Raw genomic sequence first — 24,662 nt, forward strand, 5'->3', positions numbered from 1 at the left:
GGGCCACTTCAGCCTCAGCGCGGCTGTTCTCGCTCACAAAACCGTTCTCCCTCTTCTGCAGGGCCCCCCGGAAAACCTTTGTTCCGTTCATTAGTACAACAAATACATACAGATGCCCGTGGAAGGAGGACGCGGGGAGAGAACACAGATTTCTAAGTACATGCTTCCCCCAAATGACGGCTGATTCGGAGACAATCTGTGTCTTTGTAAACAAGCGGCATGCAGAAGAGCTCATGCGCGAAGTGGTCTCATTATTCAATGTAAACGTGGACAGTTACGTTTTTAAAGAGGGTATTAGTGATAGGATGGTCTGTGATTCGCTTTACTTATTTTCAAGTTAATAGTGGAAATACAGTGTGGAAAAAATAAGGAATGCCGTGTATGTGGATGAAATGGACACCCGTGGTTAATGGTAAACTGACAAGTGCCCGGTGGACATGTAGAAAAGCTGAGTGTGCTGATTTTAAGATTTGCGAGATTACGAGAACGTGTCCGAGAATGTGTTCCTATGTATAACATCAGCATCACCTCACAGTAATCAAGTTTAATTTCAACTAAGCAAAACCCTGCCTCGCAGTACACACAGGTTAATGATTTTTGCTTATTGCATGTTCATCAGAATCTCCACATCAGCAAAAAAGGGCCCACGAAATGTCTATTTCCCTGCTTTACCAAGACACGATGAAACGATTTCTTTCCCATGGAGACCCAGTCTTGACGGGAAGAGAAGCGGGGCGACTTGTTCCAGAGGTTAATGACGAACACGGAACAATGACTGTGTGTGTGGGGACTGGTAATGAATGGAGAGAAGTAGAGAAGATGGGTCCAGGGGCACAAAGGCGGGCATGCATATCCCTCTACCCCCATTGACCGCTCCATCCAAACTTTTTTTTTTACTACTCAATGGCCGTTTTCTCCTGTGTCTCCCATGAATTATGTAAATGACCATGGCCTCCCTCCTTATCCCCCGGCCGCAGGAAGGCAGGAAGGAAAAGGGAGGACGAAAAGACAGCAGTGAGAGAAATGTCTCCTCCTCGCTTTTCTCTCTGTTCCTTACGCTGCCTCTGAACAACCTTTCATGTTGGCAGTGTGGGCCTGGGTTTTTCAGCTCTGCGGCCATGTGAAAAGATGACGGTGGCCGCTGAGTTGGTGCAAGGGGGAGGGTCAGGGCACAATGACATATACGAGGAACAGAGGAGGCAGGCAGGGAAAGAATGTCGGCCTTGTTGTTGAACGGCTTGACATTGATTAATGAGAGAGAGACAGAGAAAGAAGAGAGAAAATAAGAAGAGAGGGGTGGCATTGGTATAGTAGGCCAGACAGGGGGTGGGGGGTGGGGGGGTTGGACCCTCGCAGGGGCATGAGACTCCGGAAGAGCCCCGGGCTGCACTGCTGATGAGGAAGAGGGTAGCTGCAGTGTAACACCGCCCATCAAAAAAGTGTGTGTTTGTGTGTGCTGTAGCCCGGGGGATTGTCTGTCTTCTCTCATACACAGAAACGTATGTAGGCACACACAATTCAACATGGGTCACATCAATCCTCATCCATCAAAGTGCCCCTAAAAGGCTGCCATCGTCATCATCACCACCACCACCACCATCATCATCATCATCAGGAGTTGCTTTGGTGTCACACATACTTGAGAGGCTCTGCTGCCTCATTGTGAGGGAACAGCAGAAGTCAGATTTTTCGACAGGGCATGGACAACATTGCTGAGGTTGTGCTTCAATTGTTATCAGTTTTTATAATGCACATATTCTCTGGAGAAGGTTTCACACGCAGAAATTTAAATTCAAGAAGATCCTGCATGCTTGTATGTCAACTGGAAATAAATGAGCCGCATAAGGAAGAGTCCGTGACTAGTTCACAGTTTGAGTGGTGAGATCATGGTGGTGCTCCGACAGACATTTTTTTTACATGTATTTTTTGACTCAAGGAAATTCTGAGTGAACTTAATTTAAGCTGACCTCAGGAGGGGATTGACAACTTTCACCAGCCTCCTTTCCTATTTGAGGTGTAGGCACCCCAGGGCAAATGAAATATTTTGCTGATTATCTGAGTGAAATACGGTAAATCCACCCCAAGAACAAACCGACATTAAAAACAAGCTAGTCCTCCATCGTTAATCTATTACTTTTTATTTTATGAAGTTAGAAAATAGCCTTGCAGACTCTCAAGTTAAATCCGCTTCCAATTTGGTTTGTCTGCTGTTGACCTTTTCTACACCAGGAGCTACTCCAGGCTGCCTCTCTCTCCAGCCAAGAGGGATTTCAAAGCCTCTCCTGGATGTCCCAGGACCCTTTGTCTCCTCTCTCGTCTATAGGTAAGCACAGTGTGCAGCCCCCTTCCCGCCGCCAGCCTCTTCAAAACTCCGCACAATAGCCAGATTTCCTCCCAATTTGCTGGCAGAGAATAGGAGGCTCAGGAACTCCTTTCATTAGCTTTGAATGGTGGGCCTAATTCAGACTCAATCTTTGGGATTGCCAGGCCTCACCCCAACCTTAGCTGGCCTTACTTTGGGGCTGCTGACTTTGGCTAATGCTGGGTCAATCCGACTGTTGAGGGGCTTAGCCTGGTGCACATTTGTGCCTCTTCTGTTAAACACGGCAGCTTGCTTTTATACTTTTGTGGATGCCAGTTGATATTTTAAATCTTTCTTGTCCAGGCTGAGCACAGAGGCTCTTTTTCAGAAATGCTAGGCTTCACGCACTTACACTCATTTCCATCTGGGAGCCTCGCACTACAAACCACAGGCCTTTACTGCTGGCCATCCCTGACTGGGGAATGGAACTGGCAACTTTTTTTCATCACGGCCTCACTTCTCTAACCTCAAAGTGACCAGTGCCCCTTAAACATGCATACATATGTGGTGAGTGTTGTGTTTTTTATAGACTTCGAGTTCACGCTGCCGACCATTTGTTCTACTTGACCTCGCTACACTCCTCTCTGCCCCAATTATGCAAGCACACACGTCCACTTTGCATATTTGTACTTCTCTTTCTCCCAACACTTTTGAGGTCAGTTCTAATCAACCACCCTTGGGTTGTACGCACTGCACACATACACACACACACATACATGCACACACGTTTCTCACCAGAGTTTCTTAAAGACGCCCACCTTCCACATCCAAGGACTGCTATTAAAGCAATCAGGAGCTTTCTAAGCTAGGTCAAGAGCAAGGTGCTCACATGGGGATTCTGATTTGAATCATGCAAAGGGGGAAGAGGAGGAAGAAAAATGGAGAGGAGGGACATAGAAAGAAAGATGTAGTCACACAGAGGTAAAATCTTTCAAACAGAAGAAACAGTAGGAGAGAAAAAAAGTGAAGGTGGGCAAGTGACTTGTGATGAGACAAAAGAGAGTGAAACAGTGAAGAATTTAAAAGATTAGTCTTAAGCCCGAGATCCTGACCTTGGGGCCTGATGAAGCATTAGAAAATACGGTGAGGCCTGAAATGGTGGGACCACACGCAGTTTTGTGTGTGTGTGAATATGTGTCTGTGAGATCAGCTTTCCCCGTGTCCCATTCAGTCTCTAGTGGCTCAGGATACTGAGACAAGAGGAGCGAGGGAGAGAGAATTATCTTGAAATACGATTGGATCCTGTGTGGATGTGTGTGTGTCTGTGTGTGTGTGTGTGTGTGTGTGTACGCAAAGGAGGCAGTGAGAGAAAGAGTCAGTAAGTGAATAGAGACAGTAAACATGGTAACTGTAGAGCTGATGTATAGTGGCAAGGAGGGAAGTGGGACAGAGAAAGTGTGCCTATTTTGTGTGAACTCGACATCTTGTTAGTGTGTGTATGTGTGTGCACGATTTTATCAATACAGGAACTTTTCTGTTTGTGTATTTTCTTGTCATTTGGGAGGACTGATCGTTTAAGAAAAGGAGTTCAGTCTGAATCCGAAATAACTGAACACCAGACTTTCCCATCAAATGATACCTCACTTGACAAACTAACATTAATGATTCAAATAAAATTCAATCTCATTTTAAAACTTTTTCAAAAACTGAAACTGCTCTGCAAAAAAAATAAAAACACAAGCCGATAATTGCCCTGGTGTCCACTATGACGATTGTGTGTGTGTCCCATTGTGTGTATAGCCGAGCGTCCTCTGGCCAAGCCTACCCTGTGGTGAACATAATCATGGCCCTGTCGTCCCCAGGTTAAAAGCTCACTGCTGGGTCTTGTGGCACTAATGCAGTGCCAAACTATAGGGGTCACATTAGCCTCTGCTACTTCAGCATGCATTACAGTAGAAAGACCTCCGTTCCCCATTGAAAGCCACCAGCGGGCTATGATGTGGGCCTACCTGTGATGGCCTAAATGAGTCACTTAATGATAGACGTGCTGCAGGGAGGGAGCGCTCAGACAAAGAAATACTGATTGGATACTGATTTAGTGCGAGGGTCAGACGAATATGAGTCAGTGCATCATATCAGTTCTGTCACTTTTGTCACTTCACAAATTGCAGGGTTCTGAGCTTTGAGGTGATGTTATTAGAGATCACACGCTTTACATACTTCGCGTTACTTTTTGTCACATTCTGTCCATGCCTTAAAATTAGATGTGCTTTTAGATAAAACATGACGTCTATGTGGATAAAAGAAAAAAAGTACATTCTTGGCATTTAGAGCACATTTCTCCACCAAGGCTGAACAATGCCAAACAGAAACGGGTGAAAACATACCCTCGTTGACTGAGGAAACAAATGTTTTGCTTTATATGTAATTGCCAATCACAACATCTGAGGATCTAAATCCCTTAATGAATTTTTTCGTATTAATAAATCATTGAATACTTTTCTAGAATCAACTAACTGATTAAATGGCTAATTGTTTTAGCACGACTTGAGCCTTACAGAACATTTTCTTATCCATCACTAGATGTCGACTGACTCATTCAAACTGTAATTTGTTTTTCTTTCAGTGGAAAGCACAAATGACTTGTGGGTCACTGTATTGATCACTAGGGCTGTGTTCATCTGTCTGGGAGTTCCTCTATTTATGCAGCAGTGCAGCACAAAGGGAAAACACAACATCCTGGAGAGCAGAACTCAAACTTGCGCGCTCCCCAGGGTCTTGCCAAGGTCAAGTGCACAGCAAATAGGTTCAGAGCCTCCTTGGAGTCTGGGGCCATATGGCTGTTAAGCAGTGTGATTAATGAGAAATATGGGCTGATATCAGGGTTAATTGACTGTGTTATAGTCACCCCTTGAATATGCAGTTACTTGTCCTTTGCACTACGACTGTTGACAGCAGAAGTTACGAAACAAACTTAAAGCTTTTTAGAGATGGCACTTTTTTGTTTATATTATATAATTTTATTTTATTTTATTGTTGCTTTATCCATTTGTAAAAAAAAGAAAAATGTCAACAGTTTCCTTGATTTCTCAGAGAATAATTCATGGATCCTGGGGCAGTTTCTTTTAGAGGACCGATATTTGTGAGAGTGTTTGCAATTTGGTGATGCAAATACAAATCTTGATCTAGTGAATGTGGCTTCATATGGGGACTGTTGGACCTTGGCATATGTGCTCTCTGGGTGCCCTTCTAGTTATTATTATTATTATTATTATTATTATTATTATTACTATCATATTATGACTGTAGTTGCTTTCAGATTTCATTTGCAATCTTAAAAGTAAAAATTTAAACAAACACAACTTTCTATAAATGTGCTCTCCTTGTACCTGCTCTGATCTTGATGGATCCCCAAATTTCATACCTGCCTGTATCTCTTTCTGTGTTTTGTCTAAATTACCTTTTCTGACCCAAAGCTCTATTAGAGTCTACAATTCAAATAACTCTAAGAAGATCAATCAAGCTGACTTCATAATTCAAGCTAAGATATTCAAGTGTTTATTTTAATAAAATAAGCTTGGCAAAATCCAGAGTATGTTGTTCCTCAGCATTCATAATGTTCTGGTTAATCTCTGCTGGGTGAAACTGGGTGTGAACCTCCCCGATAACTCTCAGAGGATGTTTGAATGGCGGCCGAGGGGTGTGGGAAGAGAGGGCGAGTGCACCCCAGCAGCGGAGATGAGAAGAGGGTAAGTGAGCCATGTGGAGGAAGCCAGAGGGTGAGTGGTGATCTGTAAGACAATCTCCTGCTACCTTCCCTGACCCCCCTGTCGGGCCACTCTGTTACCTGTACAAGATGGGAGGTATTGAGTGGCCCGCTGTCCCGCTAGGTTGAGTTGCTGATCCGCTAGCCAGAGAGGAAAGCCAACCCCTACTCCCATCTTCACTTCAGTGGGAGCGTTTGTTTTGATTTTTGTCCTCTCTTTCTCACAGACAAACCTGAGAGGCCCAGTTTATCTGGGAGAGAGTGAGGGGAAATAGGGCGCCTTGCCACTTGAACACTAGAAGTTTAAGCCAGCGATGGTTCGCTGATTCTGTCATGCTGATGTCTTCCTCAACTGTAATGCAATTCTGACATGCACATGACAACGGAGGGATTTTGAAAATACATGAATGACAGGTGAATGAATAATACATCATGATTTAGGCAGTTGGACTGATTATTCTGGTTGTCTGATGTATTTTGCAGCCAACTAGAGGACACCTCTCGGCTTCCTACAAGGAGTCAACCACATGTGCTGGTGCCCACCCACATCTTCAGGCCGAGCAACACAGGGGCTGCCGACAGAACAGGAGGAACAATTTGCTCATTCTCAACCAAGACATGGGGGCTTTGGACGACGAGAAAAAAAAGACACCCAATATCCAAAATCCCTCTCTCAGGGCCATCATGTGAAGAATTCCCCCTCTTCTCCTCCTCCTGTGCCCTCCCTCCCTCTCTCCTTTCCTCTTCTCTTCTTTTCTTTTTTAATCAAGCCGTCTGGGGTTGTCAGGTCTTTTGAGACGAGGACTCCCAGCCATGTGAAAAGTTAATCCCTTGCGGTCCTTCTTCTCCGTGGCGCTCATCTCCCTGGGAACTCTGGTGGTGGCTTGCAGGCAGGTGGTGGCGGGTAGGGGGAGGTGGAAAGGAAGAGGGATGGATAGAGGGAAGAAGATGAAGGTGGGATGAATGAGGGGCCACCCTGATGAACAGAGTGGTGCAAATTCTCTCCGTCATTAACTCTGGATCCCACACCTGAATTTAGGGCCCGTGTTTTGCATGTTATATCCCCATCACACCCACACACACACACAAGCACAACTCTGCACTAACAACTCTTCTTTCCTCCACCCTCCACCTGGTCTGTCTCAGTCGCTAACTCCAAGACCTTTTGACGAGGTCCCTGTCCGGCCGACAGACGGCTGGAATAGAGAGCAGAGAGGATTTGCGACGTTGAGAGCGAGTAGAGTGGCTTCTGAAGGATGACAGTGGTTCACAATGGAGAGAGCACTCCTGTTGCATTGTGCCCCAAACCTCCCCCGGCACAGCATCGACCCCCGCCCCCATCCACTTGGCTTCAACCGTCCCTCTTTAGGCGTTTCACTGTGTGTCAAAGCAACAATCCCGAAAGACTCCTCTTGGGCCCTCGGCCAAGAAATGAAGGACATGATAGATAACAATGGAGAGACGAGGAGTTCAACAGTGCTTTTGTCAGGGTTCTCAATGAACCGTTTCAGCGACATCAACGGCAAGTAGAAGGAACTAAGACACAAACTGTCTCTTCTACGTCAAAGAAATCATATTTCTGGTTGAATGGTGAAGGCAGGAAGGTCAGAGAATGTGGCTCACAAAAGCCTCCTCTCGCAGTCTGAAGGAGACAGAAAAATGCACACTTGAATGCTTTGCTTGCAGTGCACTTTTTCTTCTTCTCCCTCCCTCTTAGAGCGAAGTGCCATTGGAAATATAGACAGGCTCAGTCAGCCATCTTAATCCCTCTCCCCTGTCCATCTCACGCTCACTCAATCCACCCTGACCCCACACACTCGCACTCTTTCACAGACACACAAACGCGCGCACACTCATTCGCCGTCTCCCTCCCAAAGCCTCCTCACCCTAAGAAAGGAGCTTGCGGCCGAGGGAATCTCTGTCGGTGGGGTGTACGGAGCGAGATTCGGGAGTTTGCAAAGGTCAGCGCGGACTTTGTTCAATCTGAGGGTTTATCTCAGCAACAGCAGGGCAGGACAATGGGGCCGCATGCCGCGCGACAGAAACCCAAGCTGTGGCAGCTAAATTACTTCACTGATAAGGCCGAATTAGAAGCACTGGGACCCCGGAGGCCAGGAAAAGAGGAGGAGGGAGCAAAACAAAATAGAAAGGAAGGAGACGAGAAATAGAGAGAGAGAGGCCACATAAGGCTGAGAGAGGGGGTTGAAAAATCAATGAATCACAAAAGAAAAGATTAGAGTCCTGGTTTCATCTGGGCATAATTAAAGCAAATGTTGTGTATTTTGTCCTAAAAGCATATGATGTCTATTTCACAGAGATCAGTACTCAATTCCATTGGCGTGCAAAAAAGAAACCGCGGTGTGCTATCTGCAAGCACTGGGATGGGACATGAACGTGATTATATAAAAATATAACGGTGAATACAAGACTCCATATGAGGGATCCTCAGAAGACTTTGTGGTGATCCATCATAGGAATGTTAGCGAGAACACTGTGTTCTGTGTGTATGTGTTTGCAATCATATAGTAAAGAGATGTATAAAAAAAAAAGGAAATAGGAAATGGAAAGTGGTGTAAACACAGAGAGTGATCCTCACAGTCTACAGGAGAGGAAGAAGGGTTGGAAAAGAGCTCACTTGTTCTACTTGAGCAGTTTGGTAGGCACCATTCTTCAAGTGTGTGTGTGTGTGTGTGTGTGTGTGTGTGTGTGTGTGTGTGTGTGTGTGTGTGTGCGCGCTTATAGTTTGCGCATGTATGTTTTTTAACAGTTGCACTAGAACACCTGCCCCTCTCTCTCTTCCCCCCACCCCGCCTTAAGAAACAACATCAGTTACACAGCGTTAAAGACACTTAGCGCCTGTTCAGAAAGTGGCATTGTGAGCTCATGGCCAGCAGAGGGGAGCAGGCTTTGTAACCACAAACACTCCAGCTCCATAAGATAACAGCAAACAAAGCTACACGTGAAGAATGTTATTATAAAATAGGATTTAAATTAAATTACGAAGGAGAACATGTGAGGAAAAGAGGACACAGAAGATTTTACAGATATAATTGTAACACTAATATTATCTTCAGGTCGGATTGGGGTCATTTCTCTCAGTTTGCGTGTCAGTCACACTCCCCTCACAATACAGCAATGCTTTTGTTTTGCTGTTTTACATATTGTATGTAGCACAGGGCTCAGGCCAAAGGGTCTCAGAGAAGTCAAATATTTTTCAGGATTTTCTTTCAGCCTTTAACAGATGCCATGCTGAGTGCCACAGTGTAGCAGCTGCATAGACATCACCTCCTCTCCAGAGAGAGTGAAACGCAGCAGAATCATTTGACATTTATAGACGACAGAATGACTGAGAGGCTCATGGTGCACTGCTCTGACCATTGAGAAAATTTGCAGAAATCAATTTAGAGTCACTCTATTTTTCCTCATGGTGACAGTAAATGATTAAAATGATCTGTGTTTGTTTGTGGGTTCATTATTTCCCTCACTCGTTCATTTGTTCATATCTGCTCCTGTCCATCAGTTTGTAACATTCCTGACACAAAATCGTATTTTGACAAAACTGGCCATTTGGTTAAACTAGTAAATGCAGAGTTTCACACACACACACACACACACACACACACACACACACACACACACACACACACACACACACACTCCAAATTTCAAACTTTTGGAGCTGATTGGTAGGGGGGTGAGTGTGTGGGGGACGTCACCCCAGCAGTAGAGAGCTATATGCGTGACATTGCACAGCAAAAGCAGTATCTACCAAGTTTATACTGACTTCTGCTTGAAAGCTAAAGACTCATATCATAAAATTTGTTAACAATGCAATGTCAGCGCAGACAACAAATAACAAACATCCAATTCAACTACAATATCAATGACACTGTAGCTATTAAGTGCGCTGTCATAGTGATTAGTAGGGAGAATATTGCAAACAAATTGAATGAGGCAATGATATCTCATAAAGGAAATGTTTGGACAACTGTTATTTGTCATGGTGACACAATAATTCTTTCTATATTAAGATATTACATCAAAGTCCTGTGATATCCGTCTTTAGTAGGGGAAATAAGACAGATTTGGGATTTTGTGGAGGGTGGACCAATGCCCATAATGATTAATGGACAAAAATGTATTAAAAATGTGCACATAGACAGACACACACACAGACGGAGAGAGAGAGAGAGAGAGAGAGAGAGAGAGAGAGAGAGAGAGAGATATGCACAAATCTCAACTCTCTCAGAACCTCCTTGTTGTCTCATGTGGACAAGACGCCATGTCTCGCCTCCAATGACAGTGGTGGAGAAAATGAGCGAAAATCACTCGAGCGATTCCAAAGTCTTTCCAAAGTAAAGACAACCCGGCGTGTTCGACACTTCAACAATTCAACACTGTTTTTACATCTGATGTCGTCATCGAGCTCAGCTTCTCACTCTACCCTGTTATTCTAAATGAGCGAGTGAAGGAAAGAATAACATGGGAAAATGTCTTTTCCCTGCCTGCCTGTGTCTCTTTATGTTTGTATGGATGTATGTGCATGTGGTAGTGTGCAGTTTATATTTCTGTACAGGTTCTTGTGCCCAACACAGAATGTACAAACCAACAGACATTACTCATTAATATCACAATTATCTGGAGAGGTTCAAACAAACAAGAACCCTAAATAGCAGAGAATATAAAAGTTATATCTGAACTTTATTTGTTTAATTTTATGCTGCTTTATACTATGATATGATTGGTTAATGAGCGCCTCTCCTCCTAGAACCAATAATGTGCTTATAAGGGCCCTTGATACTCTGATCATGACTGTTTGACTCTGACGTAGAAACACACTGTGCAGAAACATTACTCTTTCCACCTCATAAAAAGTAATTAAAAGGCACAGCCATGCACAGTTTCTTTCGGAGCTCACTCCTCATGGATCAAGGTCCACAGTTTAATAAAGGAACTGCAAGGAGTTAACGAATATAGATATTTCTACAGCCAATTCGTTTGGGCAGTGTTGTGTATCTGATTATGGAAAAAGGCAATCACAACAGCCACGGGAACCTGATTAATAGGTCACCACCTCCTGCTTGAGTCACAGAAATGTTAAGCGGCGCAAGGGATTGAGATTTATCGTGAGGAGGAAAGGGGAAAGTGAGTGAAAATGGAAGAAAGGGTGAGTGATCTGAGACTAACACAGGTCTTCCATTAGAGGGCCTGCACCTATACATTTATAGACACGCAAATAACACCGTCACACAGATGTTTCACATAAAGCACAGGGGACACGTCAGAGCTGAGGTAAGGTGAGCCTGGTTTTCGTGTAATCACCCTAGCAGCAAGAGTTGGGATAGCAGGAAAGGACATTTCTACATAATAGCATAAATCTAATCAGCAGCATAAACTGCATTTGACAAATGTCATCATGTTCCACTGTGGTAAAGAGCAGTATCATTGTCTGCTCCTGCCCTGAGGCCCAGACTCATGGAACTATTCGTCAGAGCAATGATGAACGATGGGGTTACACTCGAGACGAAAAGAGAGGGAGAGGAGTAAATGGACAGGAGTTACCTGTGCTTTGCCACAGAGGACTGATGGGTCAATGACAGGGTTTTTAAATTAATGTTTAAAGCAAGTCTGCAAAGAGAAGCCACTCAATAAAGGATAGCATTGTGGTGGAGATGCGTGAGGAGACTATGTGTGTGTGTGCGTGTGTGTGTGTGTGGAGAGGGGGGGGCATATTCGGGCAAACAAGAGGTCCCATTGAGAATGCTTGGCTAGAGTGGCTGAGGTCTGAAACCAATGACCAAGTAATAACAGCCCAAATCCCAGGGACAATATTTGTTGAGTTCCACTCTCTTCAAAGATGGATGACTTTGACCCACGGATTTCCTCGCGAGCCTGCACACCTTTCATCCGAGCCCTGCAAATTAATTTATTAACTAATTAACAGATGTTGGTAATGAGTTATGAACAAATGATAAGGCATCAGGCTCCTAATCAAACCTGACATTTAATTTGCTGCCCTGCTTCCTCGTTATCAATTACCGTGTTCACTGAAGATAATTGACAACAGTTTGCGCTGGGGCGCAGGAGGTTTGTCTCTAACAGCTTCTTAAAAAAGCCCAGCACTGGTGTGGGGTTTCTAGGGGCAACGACGACCATATGTTTAATATTAGATGGAATCTGTTCCAGTGGAGTGCTCCGAAAGCTGGGAAAATTGGATTAAATTGGCTAATGGCATGTTTAAAACCTACATAAAATGAACGTGAATGGAAGATATTACAGCACCCAGGGCTCAGGACTTGTGGTGTTACGCTCTTGCTCTAATGTTTTTGCTCTGTGTGTAAACTTGGGGTTTCCGTCAAAGTCAAATAATGAAGACAGAAAACCACACACTGTTGGTCAATACTGTTATTAGAAACCACAGGTCTGATATTCCCTTTCATTACAATGTAGGGCTATGAGCATGCGTGCCAAAGTAACTTCTTACGTTAACACATCATTTCATATCCATAGAATCATGACAAAGATCTGTTAGATTGGAATAAATATACTGTGGAGGCACTATTTTCACAATTTCTAAAGATTTTGCTTTACCACTGATGCAAAATCAGGATACTTCATGTGTAATGTTTGTGACACTACCTCAGCGCATTGTGTAAAATAGTCAACTGAGACAAAGTTAATCACAAGTCAGGCAGATTTTATGTGCCCAAGTTCTGAGCTAACATCCTTCTATGTAAGACAAGGCATTTTATTCACGGTTTATTAATCTAAAGCTGTTATACAAGGGGTGGCAGCAGTAGGGGTGTTGTGGTGAGTGACTTAGCACTGACCCTTTAATATCTTATTAACCCTCTACTTTCCAATGAAACTGTGTCTGAGAAGGCAAAGCTGAGGAGGCCTGCTGTTATTCATGCTAAGTGGGGTTATGAGAAGGACTCTCAGCTCAAGGCCCTGCTCATCAGACCTTGGTCCTGATTTGATTACTAAGAGACATGATAATGACCCCATTTATGTAAAAAGCTTCACTCCTGATATACAATAGTCTTCACAGTAGGGGTTAAAGTCAACTCAAGTAATATTAAGACTGAGTGTCTGAAAATGGATGACGAACAAATGGCTTCATGTAGGATGGAGGTTTCTCGTGTTATGCTTAGTGAATGTTCACTTTGTCCGACCTTAACCAACACTCACAATTGAAACATCAGAACATGACTGCCACTGTGAGAACACTGGAAAGTAGATTAGTCAAATAAAGCAGAAAATTACCCTCTCACATTATCTCACTGCCTCTCTGTGTCATATGATCCATTTACTTGGTGTGACTACTGTCTCTTGGCAGTTCCAGGGAGTTTTTGCCTTATCAGGTCGGTACCAGTCACCTTAGGGGCCAAACATCGAGATAAAGAACACCTTTCTGTTGAAGGCAAACAGATCAGACATGTTGCAAGCTGCACCTTGAATGCCCTGTGAGGATATCTTGCAGCATAGGTACTTGGCCATCCGCCCTCCTCAGGAAAAACACAAAAGGCGAGCAAACACTTTAGAAGGCGTGAGGTGGGTCACGACAGATAAGTGTCAGGGTGCGCCAGAACTTCTTCTACGTTAAGAGACAAGGACGTTAGCTTAGCTCAGCGATTAGGTCGAGAACAAAAGAATCACAGCGTTAGCGTGAAAAATGAGGTGAATCGCCAGCGATTTCAAGCCGCACAGAGGGCGAGGGAGGTGCATGATGCCATGGCCAGATGGGTATCTGTCACGTAGGACCTTGGCGACATGAGAGTGCCCGCCAGACGTCTTAGCCTATCACTAAGTCAATAGCAGGGTAAACAGAAGAGCCAGCATACTTTTCGCCTCTTTCCACACATCACTGGATGAATGATGCTGATATGGAAAATCACCCCACAAAAAGTAAACAGAAAGAGAATGAGGGACAAGGAGACAGAAGTTTGCCTGGAAACAAAGTCATCCCAAGGTCCACCGCTGCAGAATGACAAATCTGGCCGCAGGGCTGACATGGACTCTACGATACATGTTTTATTTTTTAGTGTGTGTGAAAGCATTTGTGTTGACCTTGTCCAAAGAATCTAAATCACTGCACATCCCTAAAATCAAAATGCACATTATGTCCTTGTCATATGATGTCTGAGAATATAAAGAATACCCTGAAGGTATTGAGCTCTTTTCACTTTACATTCTATAAGCAGACAATGCCAGGAGCACAAAATTGCCCCTAACTGAATTAAGCAAGTGACTCAATCTTCTCACAGTTGGGGAGATTTTTACCACATCACCTGATATACAGTACGTTGACCTTCAAGCTAGTGAGACGAGTGAGACTGAGCGAGACAAAAGACAGTGAGATAAGACAAAGCTTAAAGGTGTTGAAGGAGTTTAAAAAGCCATGATTCAGAGGTGCAAAGATACACCCAGTGGTCACAGGGTTTGGAGAAGTGAGAGTAAACACCATTAATATCGCATCTGGAGGACTTGGACCTGGAGCCGTACTGTTTGCTTGCCTCACAAATATTCAGAATACAAATAGAAATGTAACTTCCTTGAGTTTCTACTTAAAGACAGTGTTACTGTTCTTTTTATTTAGCATATCATTTGTTAAACAAAATTATATATCTTTATTTCTGCATTTCCTACATGTAAATCTGAAGTTTTTGTTCGTATTAACATGCATCACTTCTGCCAAACATATCCGCAGATGTGTCGCCCTCTCTTCTGCCATACAAACGGCCAAGGGGGCTAGATCAGAGAGTCCATTGAATGCCAGTCAATGAAGAGCACAATACCTCCAGCCATTGTGTAGTGACATGTCTCTATCAACAGGCAAGTTAGGCCAATCCACCGAGCAGATAATAGCAGCAGTCACAGTAGATCCCCACGCTGGACTCTCTGAGGGCCTCTCCTCACTCTGCTGGCTCAGGCCTTCCTATCCTGAGGGATTGGCAGGCCTAAACACACACACACACACACACACACACACACACACACACACACACACACACACACACACACACACACACACACACACACACACACACACACACACACACACACACACACACACGGTAGACCTAGGGCCCTGGCGTTCTATCATGTTGTGCAAAAGGGGGAGCATAATGGTTTTTAAATGGATGACTCTGTGCTGGCCCAGAGAGGGAGTCTGAGACAGAAGAGAATGGCCATGGCCTGCAGCAAAGCAGCTCTTATATTAAGCTGTCCGTCTCACTGAAATGAGTATGAGTTAACACCTCTTCCAGTTCCCGACGCCCCAGGACAGACAATAGTAGGCTTCCTCTCGCCGTTCCTCTTTCTTCTTTCTCTTCAATCCCACTCGTTCTCTATCTCTCTTTTCATTATTCTCTCCAGCGAACTACACCGACCGCTCAGATACATCCAGAAAGCACCACATTGTTCGTTCACCATGAGATTGTTAGAACTGTTTGGCTTCGCTGGGAGACCGCAGTGCTTGCAAAGCCAATATAACGAGTTATTGCCAGTCTTAGTAAAAAATCCACAAAAATGCAGTCAATGTAGTTAAACTGTTTTGGTTTTAAGGGTACAACTGCAGAGGGTGTATATCATTGTTGATTGGTGTTTTTGCGTTTGTAAGGATTACATAGCTACAGTGCGTGTGGAGTACAACCTTTGATTTCAAGATACTTCAATCAACGTCAACAACTTACTGTGATTTATTGATTAATGAAACAACAGTTAAACTAATTGCTCTGATAAGTAAATTCAGCACTTAATCTAATTTGGTTTCCCTGCAAAGAAGGACTGAGTTGCAGAGCGTTGTAAGACTTCTTGGTTAGATATGATCATATTTACACCTCCGATGACATCATCTCTCATAACAATTTCCCCTGTTTTGGCAGAGAACCAGCGTAACACACAGACTTCACAGAATGTCCATGAACAGTGTTAAACTCCTACTGTGTTTCTGATGCTGTGAGAAATATGTTTTTACTTTTTTTCTTTTACATCCTCTTTTTTTCCTCGATCCATCCCCATAAATCCATGTTACTCTCTCATTTCTTTTAACATCTTTTTTCACTCAGCCATTCCTCTGTCGCTCCCTCGCCTGTCTATTTGTCTAAGACCAGAGGCAGTAGATGAGTGGAGGGGCAGATAGTTAAAGGGGGAGAGAAAAGGGGGTCCATTGGACTCCTAGGGGAGTCTGATGATGACTATCAACAGGCTGACTGTTATGACTATCTGTGATAAGAGTCTGGGAGAAGAGGGCCCCTGAAGGCTTCCAGCCCCAAACCAGTCTGGATATCTTAAAAAAATAATATAGCTTGAGCCAGAAACAGTCCTCTGACGACCTTACAGGAGGAAGAAGACAAGGCGGATCAATTGTTACCTTTAGACAAGTTGGAAGGCAAAGATCAAAGATTTTACCTCAAGAGAAGAGACAACATACATAAGTGGTTTTTAGACATGCACTGAACTCTGGAGGGGCTGTATGTGAGAACGCAAACATCTGATTTTTTTCCTGCCAACACCTGAGTAAAAACCTTGGAGAATGTTCAAGTGATCCCTTGTGACAATGCAGCAGGAAAATGTCAGGTGATTCATCACGAGCAAGTGGACGCGTTGATGATGTTTCTAACACACGACAGATGCAAAACTGCAAAAAAAACAAAGAATACAAATATCTCAGGATGAAAAAGAGGAGTCATACACATAGAATAGGCTAAGGAAGATGTCAACTTGGAAAGACAATGGAGATTGGCCTGTTCTGACAATCTCCTGCTGCGATGTTCAAGGCAAACTCCAGAAAATGTTGGACCCTACTGTGCGGACATTCTCCAGCTTTCATGTTCACTGCTATACTGATCTCAAATAATTGTATTTTGAAGATTTCACTAAATCGTGGCAAAGTGAGTGGTAAAATCTGGCCTGTGTACAGGTACATACTGTAAAGCACCGTACCAGGTGGCATATGGCATAATATTTGTGATATGATGATCAAATGAGCAGAATTGTCCTTCAGAAGTGCAAAAACAGTCGTTCCAGCTCAAAGTGACCAAAAGACTAGAAGTCCAGTATGCTGAGTCTTACCCTTTTTGAGTCAGTGTGTCTGTGTGCATGTGTGTGTGTGAATGTATCTCTTTAGAGCTGAAGGTGGCCTTTTTTCCCTACAAGCGAGAGCTAAAGCGTCGCTGATGAATATTCATTAGCCGGGTGTCTGGGGAGAAAAAAGGAAGGAGGAGGAAAACTGAGAGAAAACATGAGAGCTACAGGGAGAGTGTAGCTTTTGGAGAGGCGCCCTTTGCACCCCGAATGGCTAGCCATAATATGAACTTTAAAAAGGAAAATGTTCGGCCTGGCACACAGCCACATAGCGTGTGCCTGTGTGCTCTAATCGCCTGCATGCTCCTACAACTGTTAAGAAGGAAACGGGATGAAAAAAGAAGCGAGGGCTTTGGTGGAAACCAGCAGCGGGATTCCTCGAGACTGAACCTATTGAGGAAACCTTTTGAGATTCCTTTCAAATTTTGTCAATGGCCGATTCATGAACATTATTTGCAATTCAAGTTTTTCCCAGAGACATTAAGAGTAAATCTCAGGAGGAACTGAAAAAAAATCAGCCCTGTGGTTTGAAAATAAAGCTATTAATGTCAGCTATTGTTTTAAACACCTTTGATTCTACACTTCCACTAATTGTAAACTCAATTTCTCTCTTTCTATTTAACTTGAGAAAATTGGGGAACAGCATTTGTTATAATGTTAGGCACGTTGTCCTTGCTCTACAAGTAAACTTTATGATTTTCTCTCATCAGTTTACATTCTCTATCAGTACATTTTCTTAAAATATTATTGTTTCCCGAAGGCACAGTTACCAGAAACTAGACTGGCCCATTAACATCTGTGTGCTTCTCCCTATGGAGCCGGATGAAACGTGTGATCTCATCCACAATGTCATCGTTTTCAAGACTTGTAACTGATGAAATACCATCGTGATTTGCTGAAATACTTGAAGAAAAGGAAAAAATGCATTATGGGAAATGTAGTTTGTTTGTCTGTTGTCTCTCTTAGTCTGCAAATACTTTTTAAGTGGCCTTTCAGACTATGGCTGACGATCTAACAGTGAAAATAAGAATGAAGAAGATTCCCACCCTGACCATGTGACCCGCTGACCCGCTGAACAAGGCTCAGCCGGGGGAAGAGGAAGAAAGGGGAGGATCTCTGCCAGTTTGCTGAGTTTGTTGTTTTTTAGGGAAAGGACAACGATTTACAACAAAAGTAAAATGTTTAAGCTATCAAATGTACATTTTACATCATGTTCATTTCATGTCTCAGGCAGAGACATTAGAGTTTCTGTAAACATTGGCAATTATGTAAGCTCCTCAGTATACCCTCAGGTTTTAGGGGGTCGCTTTCAAACAACGCTTAGGCTTTAAATTGCTATTTAAAGCAATTTGGCCTTTAATAGGTTAGAATAGTGCGAGAAATCTTGAAATGGCCTGTCGGTCTTCTTGCAACTTCCTGTATCATTTGATGTGGAATTTGAGCACATCATGTCCTCTCAAACATGCCGTTCAAATGATTAACTCGTCCAAGTCCTTATTCCTTATTACATACAAAAGTAATCTGAGACCATGTGAAAGACCTGTCCCCTAAAAGTGAAGAGTCGAGGAGTCAGTGAAATGAAAAGCAGGCCAGTAGATTTCATCTCTGATTAGGCATATGAGAAAGAAAGAGGGAGAGAGAGAGAGAGAGAGAGGGATGGAGAGAGAGGAAGAGGGATGGAGAGAGCGAGAAAAAAGAGAGGTAGATCAGGAGTTCCCTTTTTTTCCTAATGAGCTTACTGAAGCAACTTCAATATCCTCTAATGTCATGTTGAAATGAAAATTAATAGTTCAATATGTAGCCACCGCATTGGGCTATATGCTTCTTCCATTTCCATATCGGGTGGCGTGACCAAATGAGTGTGCTTGCTCGGACTGATGCCCAGAAAAGCTGATACCTCCACTAATCAGGCAGATTTTTCCATCTGACATCGCTGTGCTGCTGGAATTCTGGACGAGTGCGTTTTTGTATCTGTGTGTGTGTGTGTGTGTGTGTGTGTGTTTGCAGGAGTCAAACATGAGGTCCCATCGTACAGGGGATGCAAATGGAATGGGCGTCTTTACTGATGAAGAGATGGATTCCACTGAATAAAGACTGATGACTGGAATTGTGACAGCATGAATAAACTTACCCTCTTCAGTGTTGCTTCATTGTTTCTATAACTCTCTATATATCAAAGCTTAAGGGTGCATTTGGTGTTGTGACACAAACAAAGCAAGTGGTCAGAATTGATGGACAGCCATAGTGAAATGAAAAGGGAAAAAGAAAAAAAAGGTAAATACAAAACAAAGCACAGTAGCCTGGCTGTTTCCTACCTCCCATCCAAAGGAGCTGTCTTTGCCCGTGGCCCCATGGTGCAGCGTGCTGTGCAGACCAAACCTCTCGCCGGCACCAATGTGGCTCTTGGCCCACACGCCCAGGCCGGCACCGGGCACAGAGGACTCCCGCAGCTCCAGTTCGCTGGGAATGGGAATGTCGTCAGGAATGTAGACGGGCGCCTCGTACGGCGAGCCCTCCTTGGGTGTGGTGAAGTCCTGGTCATTGCTGCTGCTGTTGCTGTTGTTGTGGAGGTGGTGGTGGTGGTGGGTGGCGTAGATGTGGGGGTGCAGCAGGTGGTGGTGGTTGTTGTTGTTCGGATGGGAGGGAGTCGGTGAGGGCAGGGGGGACATGTTGACGCCGTCCTCCGTGTCGTCTTCTGGGCTGTCAGCGCCAATGCCACTGCCGGCCGCTAAACTGGGGAGGTCGGCCTCTGTGTCGTACATGCTGTCCACTGGCTCACTGTCATCTGATAAAAGACAAAGAGAGAAATAACTGTTAATACTTTAGGCAGGTGGAGGAGGTGTAACATAACATAATACAAAATGTCTTTGGAGATCCAACCATAGGCTATTAACTTTCTTACAACTCTAAATATTAAGTCAAACCCCAAATTCAGCACATCCAATGGCTTCTTGACCCCGAAACTGCCCACTTCAATTTCTAAACTTTTAAACTGTGTGAAACCACACTGCGCAATGACGGGGTTTATGGGGAACAGAACACCTTTCCATCTAATGGCCTTTAAAATGCAAACTTCACAGATTTTTTTTTCACGGGCTGTCAGCGAGGAGCCAAACACACGAAGAGAAGGAGCTTCAGGCCGGCCAAGTCCTCGATGGGAAAAAGTTCTCATTTCCATCGGTCACTGCTGTCTGCCAGGACTCATTTTACAAATAAAGGATCCGTCTATCACTGACCTGGTTAACCTCATCACCTATCATTATTGTCATGTCCACAGACTGACAACATGATTGTGCCTGCGCTCCAGGATCCCACTGGTTCCAACATGAGTGAAAATTATGATGGGAACCTTCAAGTGTGTGTATGTGTGTGGATACACGTAACATTTGGCTCGAAGTCTCATCCCATTTCTCCATGTGTTTTGTGGAGAGCGAAGGCTCAGTGAGTGATATGAGGAGCCTGTGTGGGGTATTTGGGATTTTTCACAGCAACAATATGTGTCTTCCCTTCTTTACATCATTCCTATTTGAACATCAGAACGAAAATATTATTTTGTGTCCATAATGATACCAACACAATACTTTTTAGAATCTTATTTTGAGGAAGACAAACGTGTTTTTCTACAAAGATACTTCACCAAAGAGGCCAAACTTTTCAAATGATGAACACAAGCAGTCATCCAACACCATTGCCTTAAGTAGAATGAGTGCAGGCCAAGGCGCAACAGTCCCCTTTCGAAACCACTTTTAAATTCAATGGATCTGGATTTTTATTCGGATCTGCACCAAATTGCACACACTCATAAATATCAGTCCCCTAAATATGGCAGATGTTTCCATAAAGATCCATAATTTATTCTCTGAGAAATTGACAAAAATGTTGAAAAGTTCTTCCACCAGGTTTTGTAGTAATATGCCCAGAATAACTTTTTTTTAAAGTTAAATCAAAAACCATCTAAAGAAAAATAAGATTACAAATGTGACCAGACTTCTGATGCGAGCTGAGTCGGATACATTTCAGTAAGTGCAGAAAAAGTTCAGAAGTTCAAGTCTCTGCCTGAGTCTGTTGTATATATTTGTTTGTGTGTGTTTGTCTGAGCACATCTTTGTCTGTTTCCTACTTTTCGTCTCTGGATGGATCGGGCTGTCTTTACTAAAGCACCACTGCAGTTTTACTATCTAAACACAGGGACTGGCAATCAGCGGGCTAACTAGGCCCAAAATTACAGCAGGAGTGGTTTCAATCAAGCTCTCTCTCTCTCTCCCTCTGCTAGCCTCCATCTCACCCGCTGCCAAACCTGCCACTGAGCGGCAACATTACATTAAAGAAATGCTGCTTGTTAGTACATGGCAGTTTGTTGGGTCACAGTGGAACTTTGTGGGTTTCATTTTAATAAAGCTTCATGAAAATGTAACTGCACATAATTGATTAATTAAAAGATCAATTCACATGTTTTATTTCAGTTTCAAGTGCAAATTAATGTTCAAGATACACTTTTTGTATGTGCCTAGGCAAGGGGCGGGGGTTACACTGATTGATTGTAAATTGGAGAAAGATTGATTGAGCTAATCAAGGAAGCGAGGAAATTAGGAAAAGAGCCATCGCTGAACCTATACAAAAGCACATTCATCGCACAATGCATGAGTTTTTTTTTGTTCTTTGATAAATATTTGGGTTTCTGCCCAGTGACAGATGTGGACTGTGAAAGCTGTTAAATTAACTGACATGTAAGTTTTAAATGTGAAATGTGAAACTATGAAAGCATGCGACAGGGGCTTTTCAGCGGCTGGCAATCCTGCAGCCTGTCCATGCAGATCCGGGAAACTTATCATATAAAGCTGCAGCAGTAAAAGCCAGCCTTTTTATGACTGATTTTGCGTCATCCAGTGATTTTGACTGGAAAAGAACCCAATTTTTTTAATGATCACTGTTTCATAGGGGCTCAGACCATGCATGCAATTAAGCATTGGAACGTGTGAGCCAGCAGTAGCTTCCACTTTTCACAGATCAATTAAAGTTTTATAACACAGCCCTATCTGCTGCTCCCTCTGCACAATCAAAAGTGTTTTCAGGCTATTAAACACTTTTCTTTTCACTCACTTTCTCTCTTCACTCCCCGACTCCCACTGGCACTTGACCCATTGAGAGCAATTTTGACAAGCAGAAAGACAGCCCTGGAAAATCTATTAAATAGCATTTGGCTTTAAGAGCCTCTGAGCACAAAAAATAAAAAGCACAGATAACTACGTCAGATAATTGAGTAACAAGGACGAGGAGGGGAAAAAAATCTCCTTAATTTTAATGAACCAAACATCTTTTGTGAGACACATAAAGTAGTAAAGTGGGGCTGGAATGGCGTGGCTGTGTGATATTAAACAAGTTCAACTCTCAGTCATAACTTTGTTGATTCATAAAAAAAAGTTGCCTGGAGAGTAAACAGGGACATTTTTAGATGACTTGCCTCGAGAGACAAGCCCCCCCCCCCCCCGCTCTTCTCCCCTCTGTAACACAAGTTGAATATGTTCGACCAGCACTGAAAAAAGTTGCAGATGAGAAAAGTAAGCAGGAAAATAATGAAAGGGGCCAGGAAGAGGAGGAGGCGAAGAGTCTCAAAACTGACGAGTGAGCTGCTTTTAAACAGCTGTATGTTAGCTCAGGGTCTCTAAAGACCCAGAAAGAGATGTTAGATTCATCTCCCTGAGGGCTTCTTAAAAAACACCAGAGCCAGATAGTGCCTTCCTCTCCCTGGCTCCTTATGTTGTTCTTTCTCTCTCTGTTCGTCTCACCATCTCTTTCTCTTTTACGGGGAGCTATTTATCCTGATTACATCAGGGGTCAATCATTAATTCGCACCTTGGGGGTCCCGGTGCTGGCTGCGGCTACAATGGGCTGCTTGTTCAGCGGCTGTTATTCCAGTGGAAAACTACGCTGCTCAACCTGAGAGCCGGGCCCAGGCCACATGAAGGCATCCCATTTATTTGATAAATTGTAAATGCGTGCCATAAACGGAGCTCTTTGCTTTGTAGCATGGCTTGCAATAACAAAGATTCGGGGGCACGTATGAACAGATGCAGGCTATCGCACAAACACACATCTGTTTGCAACTGCAGGAGCTGTTACTGTACTCTAAACACATGTGCAAGAGATCAGATGGTGTTGTAGGTAAAGATGATATCTCATAATTACTGCGCGTCACAGTGAAATTACAAGATGTGACATAGATACGACATTTATAGACAAAGAACTCTAAATTACAGCCTGTGTTTAACGATGTGAAATATTTCACAGGACGAGCCCAGAGAGCAAAAATGTCAAGCCATTAAGAAAGATCTGAATTTATGTCCTTTTGAGAGTCAAGATTTAGAAAAAAAAAAAAGTAGAAAAATACTACAAAATAAAGAAATGCTGATAACATAGTAATCAGCGTTGCCATGGCAAAATAACTTGACACGGTGCTGAAAATCAGCGGTTTAATCGAAGGGCCTTGCAACAGGCAAATTGTTCTGTGGTTGTGTTTAATCAGAGCACTCCAGACTTAAATGCAGAAAGATAGAGATCTGGAGTCATTTTCTGCCGTCTGCCTGGACGCACACAAACACATGTGCCTTGTGGCATATAGACTGAGCTGTATTGTCAACGCAGTCTGGGCAGAAAGAAACAACACTGACTCCATGCACGAATTCTCAGAAGGAGCCTATAAATAAATCATCAAATATAAAACAGCCCAATTTCTCTCTGCAGAATAGGCAGTCATGCCTTCATTGAAACAAATTGTAACTCCTTCTAAAGTTGCATTTTCTTTTTTCTTATAAATACAGGGATGTACATATTGTAAAGCACTGCAGACCACAGGGCAAAAAATAGATGCCAACAATAGCTTGAGTATTCAAAGCCAGGTGTACGCTCGAGAGCAAGCAGCACACTGGAGTCATGGCTATGGCTATGATAACACCAGAAAAAAGAGCTGGAAATAGGACGGGTGTGCCAACGATGGCCATCATAAAGCACACACGTCTTATTTCCCTCACTGCCTCCCCTCTCCAACGCACACAGAGACTGTATCTGTGTCTGGCCGTAAATTGATCTGGTTCAATTCAAAAGGAAAGTCAGCCACTGATGAAAAGAGAGTGTCCAGGGAAAAGGCGAAAGTATGCAAAATTCTGCACCGGCTCCAAATATGGGGAGAAAAGATCGTCTGGTGAAAGGGGGAAAAAATGCAGGCAGAGGGAGAATGTGTGGACCATGACAGATATGAAAAATGGGTAGCTGGTTGAGCAGTAAATGACCAAACATTTTGATGTGGGAACTCTGCGAATACATGTGTGCGAGTCTGAGGGGTGGTGTGGAAACCCCGAGCCTAATCTGCTGTTTGTGCCACTATATTGTGTCAATATGGTCCCACTTAGTTTCATTATTGGGCCAAAGAGTGATATTGGTACCTGTTTCTCTGTAGTTAGAGGGTCTTTGATGATTCTACACTAAAGAGCCTCAACACTGTGCTTTCAA

General features: G+C 43.5%; 1 protein-coding gene across 7 annotated transcripts in view; it reads right to left on the reverse strand.

Moving 5' to 3' along the window:
• The window catches only part of prdm16 (PR domain containing 16), a 178,998-nt gene that overhangs the window by 99,594 nt on the left and 54,742 nt on the right, over nt 1-24,662 (reverse strand). For all 7 annotated transcript variants that reach the window (XM_034590305.1, XM_034590311.1, XM_034590306.1 and 4 more), the window contains exon 2: nt 19,472-19,941. In XM_034590305.1, coding sequence (XP_034446196.1) covers nt 19,472-19,941 — 470 coding nt within the window. The remainder of the gene's footprint in view (nt 1-19,471; nt 19,942-24,662) is intronic.

The sequence above is a fragment of the Hippoglossus hippoglossus genome, chromosome 7 (genome assembly GCF_009819705.1).
Source record: "Hippoglossus hippoglossus isolate fHipHip1 chromosome 7, fHipHip1.pri, whole genome shotgun sequence".
NCBI classification, from domain to species: domain Eukaryota; kingdom Metazoa; phylum Chordata; class Actinopteri; order Pleuronectiformes; family Pleuronectidae; genus Hippoglossus; species Hippoglossus hippoglossus.